Here is a 21,387-nt window from a genome sequence, read left to right as displayed (position 1 = left end):
TTAGTTAACATGAAACAAAACAACGCCTTTCAAAGAGGTTGTGAAGAGTGGAGACCCAGCAGAACACAGCAATAACAACCTGCTCTCTGTTTTTGTCCCTCTTCTCCTAATCCTCTTTGTAACAACCGCCTATTAGGGGCTTTGAGAGATCAAACTACTGACTTACACATGAAGACTGTCTAATCTAATGCCTTCAGACAATATGTAAATTGTTAGCTAAAGGAGGGCATCTGTTAATTGCAGCCTCCTCTTCGTCAGATCTTCTGAACTAAACTGCTACCTCTAACATGTATCAGAGCAACGCTACCTACTCCTATCCCCAGGAATTTCCTCCTAGTTATTTGTTGCAATTCAATAAATGCTTATTTGTATCATACCTTTTTAGGCTAAATACTGGAAATTATTTGTAAATAAGAAAGCATTAACATTTAACATTCTGCTTACACCAGAAAGCTACTGTATATTTCAATTGGACTTGTTGGGAATTGTCAGTTTAATATTTGAAGTGTAGAATCAAGATGGGATCGGACAAACTGGTATGTTATACCCTGCATGTATTGAAGAGACACAGCACATCGTTTTTACTACTATAGCTCTTACACCAATTACATAAGAAGATTCAACATATTTCACATTCAACAGAATGGGAAAATCAGAGCATAAGGCTTGCTGCAGCTCCCTGTGGTTCTATTGTTGAGTATCAATTATTACTGATGTGAAAGGGACTGAAATGACTGAAGGCCTTCTCATGGTGAAAAGGAGAGGGTTCTCATTTAATGTCTTTTTTTTTTGGTCCATTTTCAGCAGCAAAGCAAACTATCCAGAAGTATTCACTTACTTGGTAATCTTAGTCAGTGGCAGCAAAAGTGGTATCAGTAATCACTTTAAAAAAGAGTTCTTACAGTAGTTGACCCTAAGCAGGTAAAGCGTCTCTTGTGGATGTGCATCCCCTTGCTGAAAGTCAAGGGGGCAGTCATTATCTGACATATCCAGCATTCTTTAGTATAAAATGGTATTCCTGCCGTTCTGAGCCCTGGTAAATGTGGTCTGTCCCAAATGGCACCCTATTCCCTATATAGTGCACTACTTTTGACTAGGGCCCTATGAGCCAAAAGCAGTGTTTTATATAGGAGACAGGGTGCCATTTGGAACATAGCCAGGGAATTGTGGTCAATGAGGCAGGGCCCATCCTTAGCTCTGATGCTGGTCATCATCATAACAACAACAATAAGAAGTGGGGAAATTGGTTGTAAACAGTATTTTTTTGCACCATTATGTATTTTCAGTCATGGTCCATAAATGAGGAAGTGGAGAGTGTTGCACAATCCAGGCTTTGTTTACAGAACCCGAAACCTGAATGTATTTGTATCTTTCAAAATGTCATTCAACAAACCTTTTTAGTGAGTTAATGCTTGCGTCACCTTTTTTGCTAACCTTATCACTGGTGAACTGTGATGTCATTCTGTTAGATACGTGGGCAGCATGTCAAACAGACTGGTGTACCACACAGGAGGGCTGTAAATGTGCCTGTCCTGGTCTGTACAGTGACTAGAGGATGGGTGGCGCACACATGCATACCTTTTGTGTGGTGGAGTTCAGGGAGCCAGCCGGTGGCTGGGACAGATATGGATGGCCCGCGGAAAGCGGCAGGGAGGTTTCATTTATGACTCCAATAAAGGGATTTATATCTCCCTATAAAATACAAGTGAGCCATCACTAATGTGGGGTAATTCTGAAAGGGACAGGCTAGCCCGGGAGAGTGTTGGAGGGGGGGGGGTGTGTTTGAGTATGTGAGAGAGCATAATGATCACTAGGTTTTGTGTGTTTTGAATTACAATAAATCCTGTTGTCTTTATGTGGTATTAATGGTAGGTAGTTGGGGTGAGCCAAGGGTCAGTCTATTCTGTAATAACCTTGAGTGTGTCTCTCTCTGCTCCCTAACAGGGTGTCCCCACTGTAAGAACGCTGTCCCTCACTTCACCACAGCAGCAGATCTCTTTAAAGAGGACCGCAAGGTGAGCCTCCCTCCAACCCTCCTGAAATGTACACATTGTCTATTTTTCTTTATTCCTCTTCTGTCTCAATGTACCGTTGACCTTCATAAGCATTACTACTTTTAGATGCACTCTCTTGCTTGAACTTAAGTCAGATACTGTACTCCCTCTCTACCTCCAGCCTCAGTTAACCTCTGACTCCATCCTCTCAATCCATCTGACAGCCTCCCTCCTCCTTTAAGTCTATGTTCTGATTCCCTAACTCAGTCACTGTTTCCAGTTGTTAGCAAGACCCTATCTGACTCACCTCTGTGCACACACACTGTAACGTGAACTCGCTGAACAACAGGGAAGCGTGCTTTGCTGTACTCACAGTAAGCATTAATGATCATAACACTAACTGACCACAAACGGAAGCTAACGGGATCGATATGACAACAGCCAGTGACCGTGCAGGACTACAAATTCAAAACAGAAATCCCATAATTAAAATTCCTCGAACATACAAGTATTGCACACATTTTAAAGATACACTTCTTATTCATCCCACCAGTGTCCAATTTCAAATAGGCTTTACAGCGAAAGCACCACAAACGATTGTTAGTTCAGAGCCAAGTCACAGAAAAACACAGCCATTTTTCCAGCCAAAGAGTAGTCACAAAAATCAGAAATAGAGAGAATTAATCACTATCCTTTGCTGATCTTCATCAGATGACACTCATAGGACTTCATATTACACAATACATGTTTTGTTCGATAAAGTTCATATTTATATCAAATCTCAGTATACATTGGCGCGTTTATGTTCAGTAGTTCCATCTGATTTTGCGGCGAGCCACATCAATTTACAGAAATACTCATAATAAATGTTGATGAAAATACAGGTGTTTTGCATGGAACCTTAGATACACTTCTCCTTAACCTCTCTAGGGTAGAGGGCAGCATTTGTAATTTTGGATGAAAAGCATGCCCAAATTGAACCGCCTGCTACTTGGGCCCAGAATATATGATATGCATATAACTGGTAGATTTGGATAGAAAACACAAGTTTCCAAAACTGTTAAAATAGTGTCTGTGTATAACAGAACCTGAGAAATCCATTCAGAAAGTTTTTTTTTTTTTTTTTTTGTGTGTGTTGGTTTTGGAGTTTTCTATTCAATTACATTAGTATCCATTGACTTAGAACTAAATTTGCAGTTCATATGCCTTCCACTAGATGTCAACAGTCTTTAGAAATGGTTTCAGGCTTGTATTCTTCTAAATGAGGGAGTAAGACCAGTCTGAATGGGTGGACCCTTGTGTCACAGAGCTTTTTTCATGCGCAATCCCGCGAGTGTATTTCTTGTTTACCTTTTATATTAACGACGTTATTGTCCTGTTGAAATATTATAGATCATTTAGGCTAAAAACAACCTGAGGATTTGAATATAAACATTTACATGTCTCTATGAACTTTACGGATACAATTTGGATTTTTTTTGACTTCGTTTGAGCCTGTGGATTACTGAAAACGCGTGAACAAAACTAAGGTTTTTGGATATAAAGAGACTTTATCGAACAAAATGAGCATTTATTGAGTAAACAAATGTCTTCTGAGTGCCACCATATGAAGATCATCAAAGGTAAGGGATTAATTTTATCTCTATTTCTGAGTTTTTGTAACGCTTCTGCTTAGCTGGTTACTGTTTGTAATAATTTGTCAACTGGGCTATGTTCTGGGCTAGGTATGGTTTCGCCAAAAAGCATTTTATTAATCTGACACTATGGTTGGATTAACAAGAAGTTAACATATTTTACATAGGTTTAAAGATTATGTTTTCGGAATTTTTATAATGAGCATTTCTGTATTTGAATTTGGCGCTCTGCAATCTCACCGGATTTTGGCCAGATGGGACGCTAGCGTCCCACATGCCCTAGAGGTTAATGCAACCGCTGTGTCAGATTTCAAAAAAGCTTTACGGGAAAAAACAAACCATGCAATCTGAGTACGGTGCTCAGACCAAAAAATATCTGCCATATTGTGCAGTCAAAAGAAGTCAAATTACTTTATTTACTTTGATCTTCATCAAAATGCACTCCCAGGAATCCCAGTTCCAAATGTTTTGATAATGTCCATTTATGGCCAAAGAGCTTCTTTTGTTAGCGTGTTTGGTAACCAAAACTCATGAAGCGCTTTCACTAGGAGCAGACAATGTCAGAATTAGGTTAGTCTGTAGAAACAAGTCAAACGATGTATAGAATCAATCTTTAGGATGTTTTTAACATCTTCAATAATGTTCCAACTGGAGAATTCCTTTAGAAATGCAATGAAACGCGAGCTAACACTCTTGTGAACGAGTGTCACAAGCTTTTGGCACTCTGCCAGACCACTGACTCAAAGGGCCCTTATGAGCCCCTCTTTTACAGTAGAAGCCTCAAACAAGGTTCTGAAGACTGACATCTAGTTGAAGCCTTAGGAAGTGTAACATGACCAACATCCCACTATCTTCAATAGGGGCTGAGTTGAAAATTGACCAACCTCAGATTTCCCACTTCCTGGTTGGATGTTTTTCTCAGGTTTTTGCCTGCCATATGAGTTCTGTTGTACTCAGACATCATTCAAACAGTTTTAGAAACTTCAGTGTTTTCTATCCAAATATACTAATAATATGCATATATTAGCAACTGGAACTGAGTAGCAAGCAGTTTACTCTGGGCACCTTATTCATCCAAGCTACTCAATACTGCCCCCAGCCATAAGTATTTAGTGTTAAATTAAGCATAATGGTTGCGTCACTCAATCTGACTAAGCTCTTTTGGTATTTGGCTTGCGTAGTTTTCATTATTCACATTGTGGAAATAAATCTCTTAAGGTTTACTAAATCACTGATTGTAATGTAACTCTTTATTCTGGACTTAGGTGTTCATATTGTTATCAAGCAAATATTAGTTCTTGTTCAGAATGAGATCTGCACCCTCAGCCCAGAATGTGAATCTCTCTGCTGTGGATACGTGTGGCATTAAACGCACACCTAGGTCCAAGAATTTGTCTTTATTCTAGATTCACATGAATCACCATCTACTAGCTCTGTTTTATTGCCTAGATCCCAGTCACGGGGTGGGGCTGAAACAAGTCACTCTCTGTGCACTTCGTCACTGAGACTCTCCATAACGAGCCCAGAGCAGAGCGGGTGTCTAACGCTGCTTGGCTGAAGGATCTCTTATGTGTCAACTTGGAGTAAACACTTAAAACAGACTGTGTGCAGGTGTGGTGTAGTAACTATTACTGCCACTAAGCATTTGAGGCTGTGTATCCAGGGAGGGATGGCTGGTTGGTTGCTTGGTGTTGTGGTTGGGTGAGGAAGCAGGTGTTCCAATGCAACATACACAGGGGTACCTTCTCTTACTCCTCATGCACCTTCTCATCCCTTCACAGCACTGCTGCAAAGCGGTGTATTTTACAGTGAATGCTACAGAAGCAAACTCCTTCGTGGGCCACTCTTTTGACTGTGCGTTTGCTGGTGTGTCACTGCTGGCTGTTTTTAAGCTGGTTTAAAAACAGCCTCTACTACATCTTTGTTTATTGACAATCTGAGCTGGGTGTGATTTAACAAGCCACAGGAAGCATGCGTGCCTTTTGTTGCCTTTTCTTGTAGCCAGGTTTGGGCGGATTACTTGACGAATGTACTAGCCTAATCTAAAAGCCTACTTATATATATGTAGTATTTAAATAAACATTCCCATGTTCAATAGCCTAGAAGAAACAAAGAAACCTAGTCATTTTAACCTGGTAGTAATGCATTTAAGAATCCAATTTCAATAATTAAACTCCTATTTCCTTGGAAAGTATACTCAAACAGCATATGTTGGATATTAATTGCCTTTAGCAAGGCACTGCAGCTTTTCCTGGCTGATCCCCCTCGAACTTATCAGCAGCCCAAAGAATCTCCATTGATTGGAGGAGTATTAGTCTACTAGTGAATTTAACCAATATTTAAGATCCAGTTGCATTTTTTTCTATGAAAAGAACACTGAATATGACTGAGCTGCACAGGTAGGAAATACTACCTCTTCAGAGACACAACTGAACTTCAAGGAGTTGGTCTGATGGGGATCCATGATGTCATCGGCCTCCCCCTTTGCTTGAGGAGCAATAGAGAACAAAAGTGAAGCCCCCCCCACTTGTGCCATGTATTGACTTACATGATGATCCAATCATCTTAATACTTTAAGAGCCCACATTGACACCTGATGAGCCATCAGCGGGACAATTAGTCAATATCCCTCAATTGATGTTGGTCATCTGCTATTGTCTGCTTGATAAAGCAGCGTCTAGATTTAACAGAAGGCTGTTTCCAACGGGATCCATCCGTCTGGTATCTGCCCCCTAAAATTATTTTCCTTTTTATTGAATTGAGATTTATGATAGCCTGGAGGTTTTTATTCTAGTTGTATAGATATTGTGCTTGGCTGCCAAATGTATAGGTGTCCACATAATATTTAAATTGAGGAAGTGTGATCATAATGGTTGAATGATAGCACCGGCGGGGATGGCTGCCGCCTTATTGGCTCTTAACCAACCAGTGATTCAGTCAATAATTTGCCTTTGCCTTCTGCCCTGCTAGCTAACGTTCAATCGCTGGAAAATAAATGGGGCGAACTGAAAGCACGTATAAATTATTGACTGAATCACAATGGGACATTAACTGTAATATCTTATGTTTCACCGAGTCGTGGCTAAACGACGACATTAAGAACATACAGCTGGGCCTCCCAGGTGGCGCAGTGTACTGCAGCGCCAGTTGTTCCATCAGAGTCCCTGGGTTCGCGCCCATGCTCTGTCGTAACCGGCCGTGACCGGAAGGTCCGTGGGGCGACGCACAATTGGCCTAGCGTCGTCCGGGTTAGGGAGGGCTTGGTTGGTAGGGATGTCCTTGTCTCATCGCGCACCAGCGACTCCTGTGGCGTGTCCTGGGCGCAGTGTGCGCTAGCCAAGGTTGCCAGGTGCACGGTGTAGCCTCCAACACATTGCTGGCACTAAAACTGCACTCAATGAGCTGTATACTACCATAATCAAACAGGAAAACACTCATCCAGAGGCAGTGCTCCAAGTGGCCGGGGACTTTAATGCAGGGAAACTTGAATCCGTTTTTACCAAATTCCTATCAGCATGTTAAATGTGCAACCAGAGGGGGAAAAAAACTCTGGACCACCTTTACTCCACACACAGAGACACGTACAAAGCTCTCCCTCGCCCTGCATTTGGAAAATCTGACCATAATTATATTCTCCTTCTTACAAGCAAAAATTAAAGCAGGAAGCACCAGTGATTCAGTCAATTTAAAAAAAGTGGACAGATTAAGCAGATGTTAAGCTACAGGACTGTTGGCACACTGGCATATGTTCCGGCATTCTTCCGATGGCATTGAGGAGTACACCATATCAGTCATTGGCTTCATCGATAATGCATCGATGATGTCGTCACCACAGTAACTGTATGTACCAACCAAAAAACATTTATTACAGGCAACATCTGCACTGAGCTAAAGGCTAGAGCTGCTGCTTCTAACCCGGAAGCTTGTAAGAAATCCCGCTACGCCCTCAGACGAACCATCAAACAGGCAAAGCGTCACTACAGGACTAAGTTTGAGAAGTACTACACTGCCTCCGATGCTCGTCGGATGTGGCAGGGCTTGCAAACCATTACAGTCTAACAGACGAGCTAAACTACTTATGCGCTCACTTCAAGGCAAGTAACACTGAAACGTGCTTGAGAGGATCAGCTCTTCCGGATGACTGTGATCACGCTCTCTGCAGCCAATGTAAGACCATTGTAGGTCAACATTCGCAAGGCGGGGCCAGACGGATTACCATGACGTGTACTCTGAGCATGCATGGGTCCTCGGGTGTGTGTGTGCTCAGTCCCCCTCCTGTACTCCCTGTTCACTCATGACTGATCGACTCCCAACACCAAGTTTGCTAATGACACAAGTGGTAAGCCTGATCACCGACAACGATGAGACAGCCTATAGGGAGGAGGTCAGAAACCTGACCATGTGGTGCAAGGACAACCTCTCCCTCAACGTGATCACGACAAAGGAGATTGTGGACTACAGGAAAAGGAGGACCGAGCACGCCCCCATTCTCATTGACGGGGCTGTTGTGGAACCGGTTGAGAGCTTAAAGTTCCTTGCTGTCAACATCACGCACGTGACAAATATTTGATAATCATTATATTAGCGATCCACGGTAGACATCTCTCTTAATGAAAAGGCACCCCATCCCGCTGACGTGAGCTGCATTTTTGGATGATAAAGTAGTGAATTTGGAGTTTCTCTTCTCTGCAGATCGTCTCTGGTTGGATGGGGAGAGTCACACAGCTATTTTCAGGTCTCTCCAGAGATGTTCGTTCGGGTTCAAGTCCGGGCTCTGGCTGGGCCACTCAAGGACATTCAGAGACTAGTCCCGAAGCCACTCCTGCGTTGTCTAGGCTTTGTGCTTAGGATCCTTGTCCTGTTGGAAGGTGAACCTTCGCCCCAGTCTGAGGTTGTGAGCACTCCGGAGCAGGTTTTCATCAAGGATGGCTCTGTACTTTGCTTTGTTCATCTTTACCTCTATCCTGACTCGTCTCCCTGCCACTGAAAAACATATTCACACCACAATGCTGCCACCAAGATGCTTTCTCGTAGGGATGGTGCCAGGTTTTCTCAGATGTGATGCTTGGCGTCCAGGCCGAGTTCAATCTTGGTTCCATCAAACCAGAGAATCTTGTTTCTCATGGCCAGAGTCTTTAGGTGCCTTTTTGGCAAACTCCCAAGTCAGCTGTCATGTGACTTTTTGCTGAGGATTGGTTTCCGTCTGGCCACTACCAAAAAGGCCTGATGGGTGGCGTGCTGTAGTGATGGTTGTCCTTCTGGAAGCTTCTCCCATCTCCACAGAGGATCTCTGGAGCTTTGTCAGTGACCATCGGGTTCTTGTTCACCTCCCTGACCATGGCCCTTCTCCCCCAATTGCTCAGTTTGGCCAGGCGGCCACCTCTAGGGAGAATCTTGGTGGTTCTAAACTTCCATTTAAGAATGAAGGCCGCTGTGTTCTTGGGGAACTTCAATGCTGCAGTCATTTTTTTGTTACACTTCCCCAGCTCTGCCTCAACACAATCCTGTCTCTGAGCTCTACGGACAATTCCTTCCAAATCATGTCCAATCAATTGACTTTACCACAGATGGACTCCAGTCAATTTGTAGAAACATCTCAAGGATGATCAATGGAAACATTGATCATCCTTTTTGCAAAAACTGTCCTACCTATTGCAAGTCAAAATGATTGCAACTTGTCAAATTAGTTCCGCCTCAGCTAAACTAATGTTCAACATATTGGTCCTCAGGAGACGGCTGGTGATTACTTAATGGTGACAAGCGCAATGTGCTGCGTTGTCTTTGAGGCTGTCTATGTCCCAAATGGCACCACTATTCCCTGTGTAGTGCACCACTTGGCCAAATTTAGTGGACTGCATAGGGAATAGGGTGCCATTTGATCTATCCAAAAAGACAAGTGGAGGGGAAGGGGTGCACTGTATCAGAGATGGTATTTACGACTGTCCTGTTTCTTTCTGGCTGCGACAGCCAAGACACATCTCTTGTCGTTTTCAAGTAGGAGTGATTGCTTCATGGTCTAGCCTGATGGGGATGTGGTCTAGCTTGATAGGAGTGTAGTAGTAATTTTTTCTTAAAGGAACATTTCAGTTGTGTACAACTTAATGTTAGATGGTTCCGCACCCTGAAAGTAGTCTATGGGCCATAACTGTAGTCAACAGCTTTTTTTTTATTTTAAAGAAGCTAATGTTCATGTGTGGCCAAATCATGTGTTCTGGTGTAGTAGCCTATTTTGAATTATTTTATTTTTGTATAGTCTGGAGTAGGCTAATTAAGCTTTATCATTTTGGAAATGTAATTAAATGCACTTTAGGGAAAGCTTAGCTTCCCCTAACCTTATTGACAAGCCTATGCTCCCATGCATGCGGAAGCTTTTATTACTCACACATTCTTACACACACGGCACGGCCTCTACTCTAATAGCCTACAGCTGCTCGCTCTGTGCCCTTCTCTCTCTCTCTCCCTTTTTTGTAATGGCTCTGGGTTTGATAAAATAGTAAAAAAAATTGCTTTTTTTTGTATAGTTTTGTTGGGATTACCGTGACAGGGAATTTGGCTGCAGTCGTGACTGCCGGCGTGGCTGTAATGCGTCACTGCAACAGCTCTAGTCCAGACTGAGGAGAAATCCACGCACAATGCTGGTCAGCCAGATCTGAACACAATCCGACCACAACCGGACTTTCGTACGTTTTTAGACCGGTCTTTTCGAAGCGATCTTCGTATTCTGATATCAGAAGTCGCATGTAAGTTTAGACAGCCAGAGAGGGAGAAACTAGCCAAACTGAATTGCAAACTCATTTAGCAAGCTTAATTCTGTAATTGTAATTCCATTGTGCATTGATTAGAATTCTCCCACTTGTTACACATGGAGCCTCTAACTAGTGACTCTGACAATAACAAGCTACGTGTGTGAAATGTGTCTAGGCTACTAGTGCATCTTTTCTATAGTGTGCTTAATGATAGACCATTACATCAAGCTTAATGATAGACCATTACATCAAGCTTAATGATGGACCATTACATTCAAATGATCTGTCACAGATCGTTTCATAAAATGTTAGATAAAGCCTGGAAAAAAAAAATATATATATATATATATGCCGGGAAGCAGGTGCAGAAGTAATAATTTCACGGTAAGGTCTACCTGTTGTATTCGGCGCATGTGACAAATTAAATTTGATTTGAGAATGGGAGTTTAATAATGAACCAATACAGATGAACAAAATGAAGCGTTCTGAACGTGAGAGAACATTGACTAATACTACTAATGACTAATACTACTGAGAACCAAATAAAGGGAGAGTAATCAGGGGGAAGTCCAGGTGTGCTTAATTTGGGTTGCCAGGACCGGTGGTTAGTAGACCGGTGACGTCGAGTGCCGGAGGGAGGAAGGAGTATGCGTGACAAAGCATTACATTTATTTATTTTTAATTCTCAAATGAATACTCTCCCAAGTAATCGAATATTAACGTATGTTCAGATATTTGAATAACTGTGCCGTGATAACAAAACTGTTTGCATAACTTATTTGTTGTTTTTTAGTTCCGAACAGACAAGGCAGTTTCACCACTATGGATTCCAGCTTTAAACGGCCACTACAAACTGACACCACAGCTAGCTCAAAATCAATGGGAGGGATAGGGGCAACTGAGCAGGTGAAGTTCATCTAACTGGGAACCTGGCAGGCTCAGTTTGGGAATGTGGAGGGAATCAATGTGGATGCAGAACAGCTCAGTGCCAAAGTAGCCTTGTTGAAAGCATATACTTGAAATGTCTACTTGTTGTGCATAACTTTACAGTATTCTGCAACATGCACACATTTGGTTCTTATGTAGCTGACCATTTTGGAAGTTGTGGTTGCTGTTACATATTGCTTTCTGTGTATGACCATATGTTGAAGCTAAGCTTCTACCTGCTTTATACCCCCAGATAGCCTATGTTGCCGTGGACTGCACTAAAGGACAGAACCAGGAGCTGTGCAAGCAGGAGAGTGTGGAAGGCTACCCCACCTTCAACTACTACAACTATGGCAAGTTTGCAGAAAAATACAACGGAGACCGAGGGGTAAGCGACACTGATCTTTAGTCTTAGTTATGTTCATTTATGCACTGTATCCTTGTTACCGTTGAAGATAATATTTCACTATGTACTGTATTTACACCATTAACCTATACTAAGTTATTATATTTATCACAGGCCTCTTCTCTCTTCCTCTCCCTAGGAGGCAGGATTTATAGGTTTCATGCGCAGCCTGCGGGGGCGGGACCAGGGCAAGAGGAAAGAGGAGCTTTAAGGCAGGGTGTGGAGAGGGGGAGGAGCCTGTCGTTGCACTGTGACCGTGGCAGGGGCCTCTTAGCACTGACATCACGTGATGTCGTCATGACGTGTAATCACGGGGTGGAGACTTGAGAACCTCAGAGTTTCAGGGGAGATGCTATATGAACACGCCGGGTACCTAAATTGATGACATGTTGCGCAGCTGGGAGACTCATGGATTCTGTTCAGTCAGTCGTCCTGGTGAGCCCTTCCCAGCTAGCTAGTTCATGCGGGAAACAGCAGCATGGCGCTAGTTTATTTTTTTTATTTTTACAGAAAGTGATGTGTAATTTGATGGGCAAGGGAGAAATAACTTGTAGTATTGGTCACACTCTAGATGTTACCATGACATGCCTATTAGCTAACGTAATGACAAGCCTGTGTGAATGACCAGTGCAACGATGTTGTCGGTGCTTCCCACTGAGCAGCATTTGCTTCACCGGCAGCTGTATCATATGCTGTATCAGCTAATGTAGCCAATTTGTTCCATCCCACTTGAGTAGGATAGCAGCCTACACGAGAAATAACTTGTAATATTAGTAGCAGAAACTGGAACCAAAATAATTTAGGTCTGAACAGAACAATTTTTTTTCTTCATTTTATTCCACTGTTCCGACCAGCAAAAGTTCTGAACCGTTTCGAACCCCAAAAAAGTAGAGGTTTATTTCGTGTTTTTTTTTTTTTTTTTAATTAACATTTAGCTCAACATTAAGTTACTTCACCAATGGATAAAGCAGTATGGTGCAGGCAAGCTATGTACATGCTTTGGACAAAGTGTAGTGTAGAGTGACATGCGACTGAATTTTTGCAGGTGAGGAGAGCGCTGGGCATTTTGTTACGGAGGAGTGGCTTCTATGAAGGATCTCTGAAAGTCTCTGAACTTTAGAGTTGGCTTAACTAACGTTGGACCAGAGCTAGCCCTTGATCATGACTCTCAGTTCCATTACACATAATGCCATCTAGAGTTTGAGAGCTAGACCAGACCTAACTGGGAAGGATTTTCAGCAGGCAGACACTGGAATCATTTCTGAGTGACAGTGAGGGCAACACCACACGAGCCACAGTGTTGACTTCGCTCCCGCTTGCTGAGCACCTCTGTCCTACAGTCAGGAGAGGGAAATAACTAGATAGCTGTCATCTTGTTCTGATATCGGTTGCACATTTATTGTGGTGATGTTCACAGAAAATTTACAATTACGGCATTATCTACATTGTTACCCCGATTTTAAAAAACAAAGAATTACTTTGATAAAAACAGTGATTCTGAAATTCGGGAGACAAATTTCAAATTCTCGTTGAAGTTTCTAGACGCAAGCATAAACTAGTTAGCTGGGGAGGGCTCACTAGTACGACTGACTGGACTGACTGAACTGAATCCATTCGTCGACACTCAACTCTCGTTGCACCACATATGTCATACATTTTGGGCACCAGGCGTGTCCATATAGCCTCTCCCAGAACACAGCTATTTTTTTAGCGATCATGTTTGTAATGCCAGTGGCCACTTTCTTTTTTTACATTTTGATGGAATGATAAAAAAATCAAAAACAGAACCAGAAAGAAATCAGCAGGAAAATTTTGCCCAAATACCGTGACTGCATTTGTGGAAAGCTACACCTTACTGCAGGGTATCCCAAACTCAGTCCTCAGTCCAAACCGAGTTTGGGAAACACTGCCTTACTGTATCTATGCAATACCAGACTCTCCCTTCCCACTCCTGAGAATCTGTGATTTGGTGGGCTAGCTGAGCTGTGGTTGTGTTGCATGTGCCACCTACAGCCAGCTACAAGGATCACTACACTACTGTCCTATCCACCTTGGTTTGTTGCCCTGAAGAGGAATACGATCTTCCAATATTACGGTTTCAATATTTTTGTACCGACCGGTCTGTCATGTTAGGTCTTGGTTTGTTTCAGGAGGACAATGATCTATTAACTGAAAACTGTGGCCTTAAATATATGTACGGAAGTTAATCACTCATCTGAGTCAGAAGGATAGTTGTGAATGATCATAGGCTCTTAAACATAGCAGAGCTCTTGTAGTGGTGCTTTGAGGCCTGGTGCTTCCATTCTGCCATGTCCCATGGTTGACTTGGCAACACAAGTAAATCAAATCTGACAGGAACGTAAAGTGCCAAATAAATCAGAATTATTGTTACTGTACATTTCATTTCCAGACAATGATTTACAGAATCCTCCTGTTGTAGTGATATGCCTAGTATTACCGCTTTATAATAGTCCTGCATTACTCTAGTGTATTCCATCAAAAACAGAGGCTTTAGAAAAGCTATGGACCAAATATGGTCGTTAATGTGCCGTCTCCTATTGAACATGACTTTTTTGCTCCATCCTTAAAATGTTTTCTGGAACAAGACACTGTCCCAGTCCATCTTTTCCTCCTTTTGTTTGGTTAGCAGTCAGAACCATTCAACTCAATATCAGTAGGCATATGGGAATATGAATATAGTCTAGAACCATTTTTTTTATATTCTTGGGACTGATTTAGACCTGGGACAGCAGGTGGGGGCAATTCATTATCAGTTAGAACCGAACGAGCAGAAGCTGCACCTCCGTAGAATAAAATTCCATGATCCAAGATGCAGAATGCCTCTGTATGACTGTCTCTGTGCCCTGGTCTGGGAAATGTTATCCCTTATGTCCCAACACATCCAACTGGATGACTTCAGATTTCACAATAGCGCAGAGATGTGAGAAAGTCGACGGACCCCCTTAACACTCGGCACTATCATCAATACTGGAGCCATTACCATTACCTTCGTGGCAACTTTAATGCTGTGTTTTCAACTCCCCTGCTTAGGCCGCTATAAATATTTAAAGGCCTATCTGTAGCTGAACTTGTGTTTCAATATTCAGGAGTTTGGCTCCTTTCATTATTGAGTAAGGTTCTCAGGATAGCAAAAACACAATTAAAGGGAACTAGCTTGTTTGTATTGCAGTTGAATGGTTTTGAGTTCTAGAGTTGCCAAATTAAAATACCTGTTTACATTTGTCTTGTTTGAAAAGTAACATTTTTATAGATTTAAAATGGTCAGGAAGTATTAAATAAAACATTTGGTGCACACACACACTCCCTGAGCTTGGCAGTATCATTGATACCGGATCATTACCATTATCTTTGGCAACATTAATGCTGTATGTTTTCAACTCATCTGCTTAAGCCGCCATAAATATTTAAAGGCCTATCTGTAGCTGAACTTGTATTATTCAGGAGTTTGGGTCCTTTCATTATTGAATAAGGTTCTCAGGGATAGTGAAAACAAAGGGAACTAGCTTGTTTGCATTGCAGTTGGAAGGTTTTGTGCTCTAGAGTCGCCACATTTAAAAGAACTGTTTACATTTGTCTTGTATGAAAAATGAAATGTATAGATTTAAAATGGTCGTTTACATTTCCTGTGCTGAATCATGGCAGGAAGTATTAAAAAAAAAAAAAAACATGGTCCATATGGGGGTTAATGAACTAATACATTGTTTGGTATTCTAAATTGGCTACTTCCAAATTAGGTCCGTTTGGAATGACTGCTGACTGACAGAACAAGATCTCCATTTAATGTTACCATTACATTTCTGCAACATGCAAAACTAACTGCATCACAGAGTGTTGGAATACTGCTTTACTGCTGTTTTTAGATGTTCTGTTATTTTTCTGTTGATCATTTTCTTTGTCTCCTTTCACTATTGTTTCTTCATCACATGGCCTCAGTTCTAGCAAATGGTTGAAGACTTTACATAAACTTTCATAAAGACAACCTTTTGTCTTATCCCAAAGCACTTCGTATTGTGTATAAACTGTCACACCTATGCCAAGAAGTCATTGTTGCAATTTGTTGATTTTCTGTGCCCAGCCATATGTACAGTTTTGCACCTTTTGAATAAGGACTTTGCAAAAAATAAAAACTCAAACATTTCCAAGACATGTTCTCGATGGCCTTTCTCATTCTCGATTTATATTGTTGTCAATCTCTTAATTTTCATTATAATGCAATAGCGACGTATTTGTTTACTTATAGATTATTTGAAACTGAGCCAATAAACTGAGTGAAGAATACCATGTAACATAAAATCAGAGCCAAAGATGGTGAGAGCTTGGGATTTTGTGTGTCCAACCTTTGTTCCAGTATGTTCAACCTATGTCCTGTGAGCTCCTACATACCGAGTGCAGCTGAGCTCTTTTGTTTAGTTACTTACAAACTCAGTCAGAGCATGGGTGTCCAAAGTGGGCAAAAAAAACATCCTGTCACTGTCAACTGTTTATTTTCAGCAAACTTAACAAGTAAATATTTGTATTTGGGGCGACAGGGTAGCTTAGTGGTTAGAGCATTGGTCTAGCCACCAGAAGGTTGCAAGTTCAAATCCCCAAGCTAACAAGGTACAAATCTGTCGTTCTGCCCCTGAACAGGCAGTTATCCCACTGTTCCTAGGCCGTCAATGACAATAAGAATTTGTTCTTAACTGACTTGCCTAATTAAATAAAGGTAAAAAAATATAAAAAATTCAACAACTGACAAACTGAACAAGTTCCACAGACGTGACTAACATGTGTCCCTGAACAAAGGGGCTCAAAAGTAACGGTCAGTGTCTGGTGTGGCCACCAGCTGCATTAAGTACTGCAATGCATCTTCTCATGTACTGCACCAGATTTGCCAGTTCTTGATGTGAGGTGTTACCGCACTCTTCCACCAACTCACCTGTAAGTTCCCAGACATTTCTGGGGGGAATGGCCCTAGCCCTCACCCTCCGATCCAACAGGTCCCGGTGTAACGCTCGTTCCTTCGACGATAAATGCAAATCCGACCATCATCCCTGGTGAGACAAAACCATGACTCGTCAGTGAAGAGCACTTACCAGTCCTGTCTGGTCCAGTAACTGTGGGTTTGTGTCCATAGGCGATGTTGCCGGTGATGTCTGGTGAGCCTACAAGCCCCCAGTCTAGGCTCTCTGTCTATTGCAGACAGTCTGAGCACTGATGGAGAGAATGTGCATTCCTGGTGTAACTCGGGCAGTTGTTGCCATCCTGTATCTGTCCTGCAGGTGTGATGTACCGATCCAGGTGTTGGATGTGGTCTGCCACTGTGAGGATGATCAGCTGTCCGTCCTGTCTCCCTGTAGCGCTGTCTTAGGTGTCTCACAGTATGGACGTTGCAATTTATTGCCCTGGCCAGATCTGCATGCCTCCTTGCAGCATGCCTAAGGCATGTTCATGTAGATGGGCAGGGACCCTGGGCATCTTTCTTTTTGTGTTTTGCGCAATACCCTAGATGCAGTTGCACCCCTAAAAACAAAATATTTCTCATAAGAAACTAGCTCCCTGGTATACAGAAAATACCCGAGCTCTGAAGCAAGCTTCCAGAAAATTGGAATGGAAATGGCACCACACAACTGGAAGTCTTCCGACTAGCTTGGAAAGACCGTACCGTGCAGTATCGTAGAGCCCTTACTGCTTCTCGATCATCCTATTTTTCCAACTTAATTGAGGAAAATAAGAACAATCCAAAATGTATTTTTGATACTGTCGCAAAGCTAACTAAAAAGCAGCATTCCCCAAGTGAGGATGGCTTTCATTTCAGCAGTAATACATTCATTAACTTCTTTGAGGAAAATAATATGATTATTAGAAAGCAAATTAAGGACTCTTTAAATCTGCGTATTCCTTCAAAGCTCAGTTGTCCTGAGTCTGCACAACTGCCAGGACCTAGGATCAAGAGAGACACTCAAGTGTTTTAGTACTATATCTCTTGACACAATGATGAAAATAATCATTGCCTCTAAAACTTCAAGCTGCATACTGGACCCTATTCCAACTAAACTAGTGAATGTGCTGCTTCCTGTGCTTGGCCCTCCTATGTTGAACATAAAAAAACGTCTCTCTCCACCGGATGTGTACCAAACTCACAGTGGCAATAAAACAGCCTCTCTTGAAAAAGCCAAACCTTGACCCAGAAAATATAAACTATCGGCCTATATCGAATCTTCCATTCCTCTCAAATTTTAGAAAAGGCTGTTGCGCAGCAACTCACTGCCTTCCTGAAGACAAACAATGTATACGAAATGCTTCAGTCTGGGTTTAGACCCCATCATAGCACTGAGACTGCACTTGTGAAGGTGGTAAATAACCTTTTAATGGCATCAGACCGAGGCTCAGCATCTGTCCTCGTGCTCCTAGACCTTAGAGCTGCTTTTGATACCATCGATCACCACATTCTTTTGGAGAGATTGGAAACCCAAATTGGTCTACACAGACAAGTTCTGGCCTGGTTTAGATCTTATCTGTCAGAAAGATATCAGTTTGTCTCTGTGAATGGTTTGTCCTCTGACAAATCAACTAAATTTCAGTGTTCCTCAAGGTTCCGTTTTAGGACCACTATTGTTTTCACTATATATTTTACCTCTTGGGGATGTCATTTGAAAACTTTCACTGCTATGCGGATGACACACAGCTGTACATTTCAATGAAACATGGTGAAGCCTCAAAATTGCCCTCGCTAGAAGCCTGTGTTTTAGACAAGGAAGTGGATGGCTGCAAACGTTCTACTTTTTAAACTCCGACAAAACAGATGCTTGTTCTAGGTCCCAAGAAACAAAGATCTTCTGTTGAACCATTAATCTTAATGGTTGTACAGTCGTCTCAAATAAAACTGAAGGACCTCTGCGTTACTCTGAACCCTGATCTCTCTTTTGACGAACATATCAAGACTGTTTCAACGACAGCTTTTTTCCATCTACGTAACATTGCAAAAATCAGAAACTTTCTGTTAAAAAATGATGCAGAAAAATTAATCAATGCTTTTGTTAGTTCTAGGTTAACTACTGCAAGGCTCTACTTTCCGGCTACCCGGATAAAGCACTAAATAAACTTCAGTTAGTGCTAAATACGGCTGCTAGAATCCTGACTAGAACCAAAAGAAAATATCATATTACTCCAGTGCTAACCTCCCTACACTGGCTTCCTGTCAAGGCCGGTGCTGATTTCAAGGTTTTACTGCTAAGCTACAAAGCATTACATGGGCTTGCTCCTATCTATCCCTCTGATTTGGTCCTGCCGTACATACCTACACGTATGCTACGGTCACAAGACGCAGGCCTCCTAATTGTCCCTAGAATTTCTAAGCAAACAGCTGGAGGCAGGGCTTTCTCCTATAGAGCTCCATTTTTATGGAATGGTCTGCCTACCCGTGTGAGAGACGCAGACTCTGTCTCAACCTTTTAAGTCTTTACTGAAGACTCATCTCTTCAGTGGGTCATATGATTGAGTGTAGTCTGGCCCAGGAGTGTGAAGGTGAACGGAAAGGCTCTGGAGCAACGAACCACCCTTGCTGTCTCTGCCTGGCCGGTTCCCCTCTTTCCACTGGGATTCTCTGCCTCTAACCCTATTACAGGGGCTGAGTCACTGGCTTACTGGTGCTCTTTCATGTCGTCCCTAGGAGGGGTGCGTCACTTGAGTGGGTTGAGCCACTAATGTGATCTTCCTGTTATACTCGGCCTTGTCTCAGGATGGTAAGTTGGTGGTTGAAGATATCCCTCTAGTGGTGTGGGGGCTATGCTTTGGCAAAGTGGGTGGGGTTATCCTTCCTGTTTGGCCCTTTCCGGGGGTATCATCGGATGGGGCCACAGTGTCTCCTGACCCCTCCTGTCTCAGCCTCCAGTATTTATACTACAGCAGTTTGTGTCGGGGGCTAGGGTCAGTTTGTTATATCTGGAGTACTTCTCCTGTCTTATCTGGTGTCCTGTGTGAATTTAAGTATGCTCTCTCTAATTATCTTTCTCTCTTTCTCTCTCTCGGAGGACCTGAGCCCTAGGACCATGCCTCAGGACTACTTGGCATGATGACTCCTTGCTGTCCCCAGTCCACCTGGCCTTGCTGCTGCTCCAGTTTAAACTGTTCTGCCTGCGGCTATGGAATCCTGACCTGTTCACCTGATGTGCTACCTGTCCCAGACCTGCTGTTTTCAACTCTCTAGAGACAGCAGGAGTGGTAGAGATTCTCTTAATGATCGGCTATGAAAAGCCAACTGACATTTACTCCTGAGGTGCTGACTTGCTGCACCCTCGACAACTATTGTGATTATTATTTGACCATGCTGGTCATTTATGAACATTTGAACATCTTGGCCATGTTCTGTTATAATCTCCACCCGGCACAGCCAGAAGAGGACTGGCCACCCCTAATAGCCTGGTTCCTCTCTAGGTGTCTTCCTAGGTTTTGGCCTTTCTAGGGAATTTTTCCTAGCCACTATGCTTCTACACCTGCATTGCTTGCTGTTTGGGGTTTTAGGCTGGGTTTCTGTACAGCACTTTGAGATATCAGTTAATGTACGAAGGGCTATATAAATACATTTGATTTGATTTGTTTTTGAGTCAGTAGAAAGGCCTCTTTAGTGTCCTAAGTTTTCATAACTGTGACCTTAATTGCTTGCCGTTTGTAAGCTGTTAGTCTAAACGACCGTTCCACAGGTGCATGTTAATTATTTATGTTTCATTGAACAAGCATGGGAAACTGTTTAAACCCTTTACAATGAAAATCTGTGAATTTGTAAAAACCCAAATAATTTATCTTTGAAAGACAGGGTCCTGGAAAAGGGATGTTTCTTTTTTGCTGAGTTTACACAATATAAGACTGTCACCGCCATACAATAAGTAGAAATATAATAAATAGTTTGACCTCTAAAGGTCAGCGACTTGATTGACATAACCGGTGAAAGCTTAGCCTGGGTCCCAGATCTGTATGTTTCCCAAACAACGTTTGGCATTACAATTCCACAAGAAGTTGGCAAGACTGCACAAACAGATCTGGGACCCAGACAAGTGAAAGCTGTTTTTAACCCACACATTTGGACCTCTGTCTGGGGTCTGGCCTGGTTCTCCATCATCCAGGATTAAAGACAAATAGACCTGTAGCAGTGCTCAGCAGAGCTGACACCCAGGAGTTTATTGTGAGAGATGACTGGAGGAGAATGGCCATGTGTCGTTATTAAAAGCCTCCCTCTCAGCAAGACCATAAGGTGTCACCATTAGAGTTCTTATGTCAAACTTGACTACAAGACTTGGAAACTGGACTGAGTCTAAAAACCTAGACTCAGTTTTAACTTTAGCTTATTTAAGACTATGCATGGCTACTTGGATAAAATACTGCTTGGTAGATGCATACAACGTACGACTGCAGTAGCCAGTCCAGCTGATTAATGCCTGAGAGAGCAGGACTAGATACTCCACTCAATCATAATTTCACTTGGGAGGATTTTGGAGGGAGCGGGCCATTTTCTCCTGGCTGGTCACAATCCTTTGTGTTGAAAGGAGGGTTGCAAAAGGTACAAGGAAATGGAACTAGAGGATAAGCGATAAGACGGAGTGTTAATGCAACCCAAGGACTGTCTGGAATGATATTAGGTCTCCTTAACAAAAACAGATTTCCTTCCAGGTAATTGGGTTCTG

At 42.4% G+C, this 21,387-nt stretch overlaps 1 protein-coding gene across 1 annotated transcript in view; it reads left to right on the top strand.

Moving 5' to 3' along the window:
* The window catches only part of LOC110520270 (protein disulfide-isomerase A5), a 50,183-nt gene extending 34,311 nt beyond the window's left edge, over positions 1 to 15,872 (top strand). Inside the window, exons 15-17 of the mRNA XM_036974745.2 lie at positions 1,945 to 2,015; positions 11,555 to 11,689; positions 11,847 to 15,872. Of these exons, the coding sequence (XP_036830640.1) occupies positions 1,945 to 2,015; positions 11,555 to 11,689; positions 11,847 to 11,918 (278 nt within the window). The 3' untranslated portion in view covers positions 11,919 to 15,872. The remainder of the gene's footprint in view (positions 1 to 1,944; positions 2,016 to 11,554; positions 11,690 to 11,846) is intronic.
* Positions 15,873 to 21,387: the final 5,515 nt, after the last annotated feature.

This window comes from Oncorhynchus mykiss, chromosome 3 (assembly GCF_057628025.1).
Source record: "Oncorhynchus mykiss isolate SJ-2025 chromosome 3, ASM5762802v1, whole genome shotgun sequence".
NCBI lineage: Eukaryota > Metazoa > Chordata > Actinopteri > Salmoniformes > Salmonidae > Oncorhynchus > Oncorhynchus mykiss.
The sequence above is the reverse complement of the archived record's forward strand: the minus strand, read 5'-3'. Positions and strand labels throughout refer to the sequence as shown.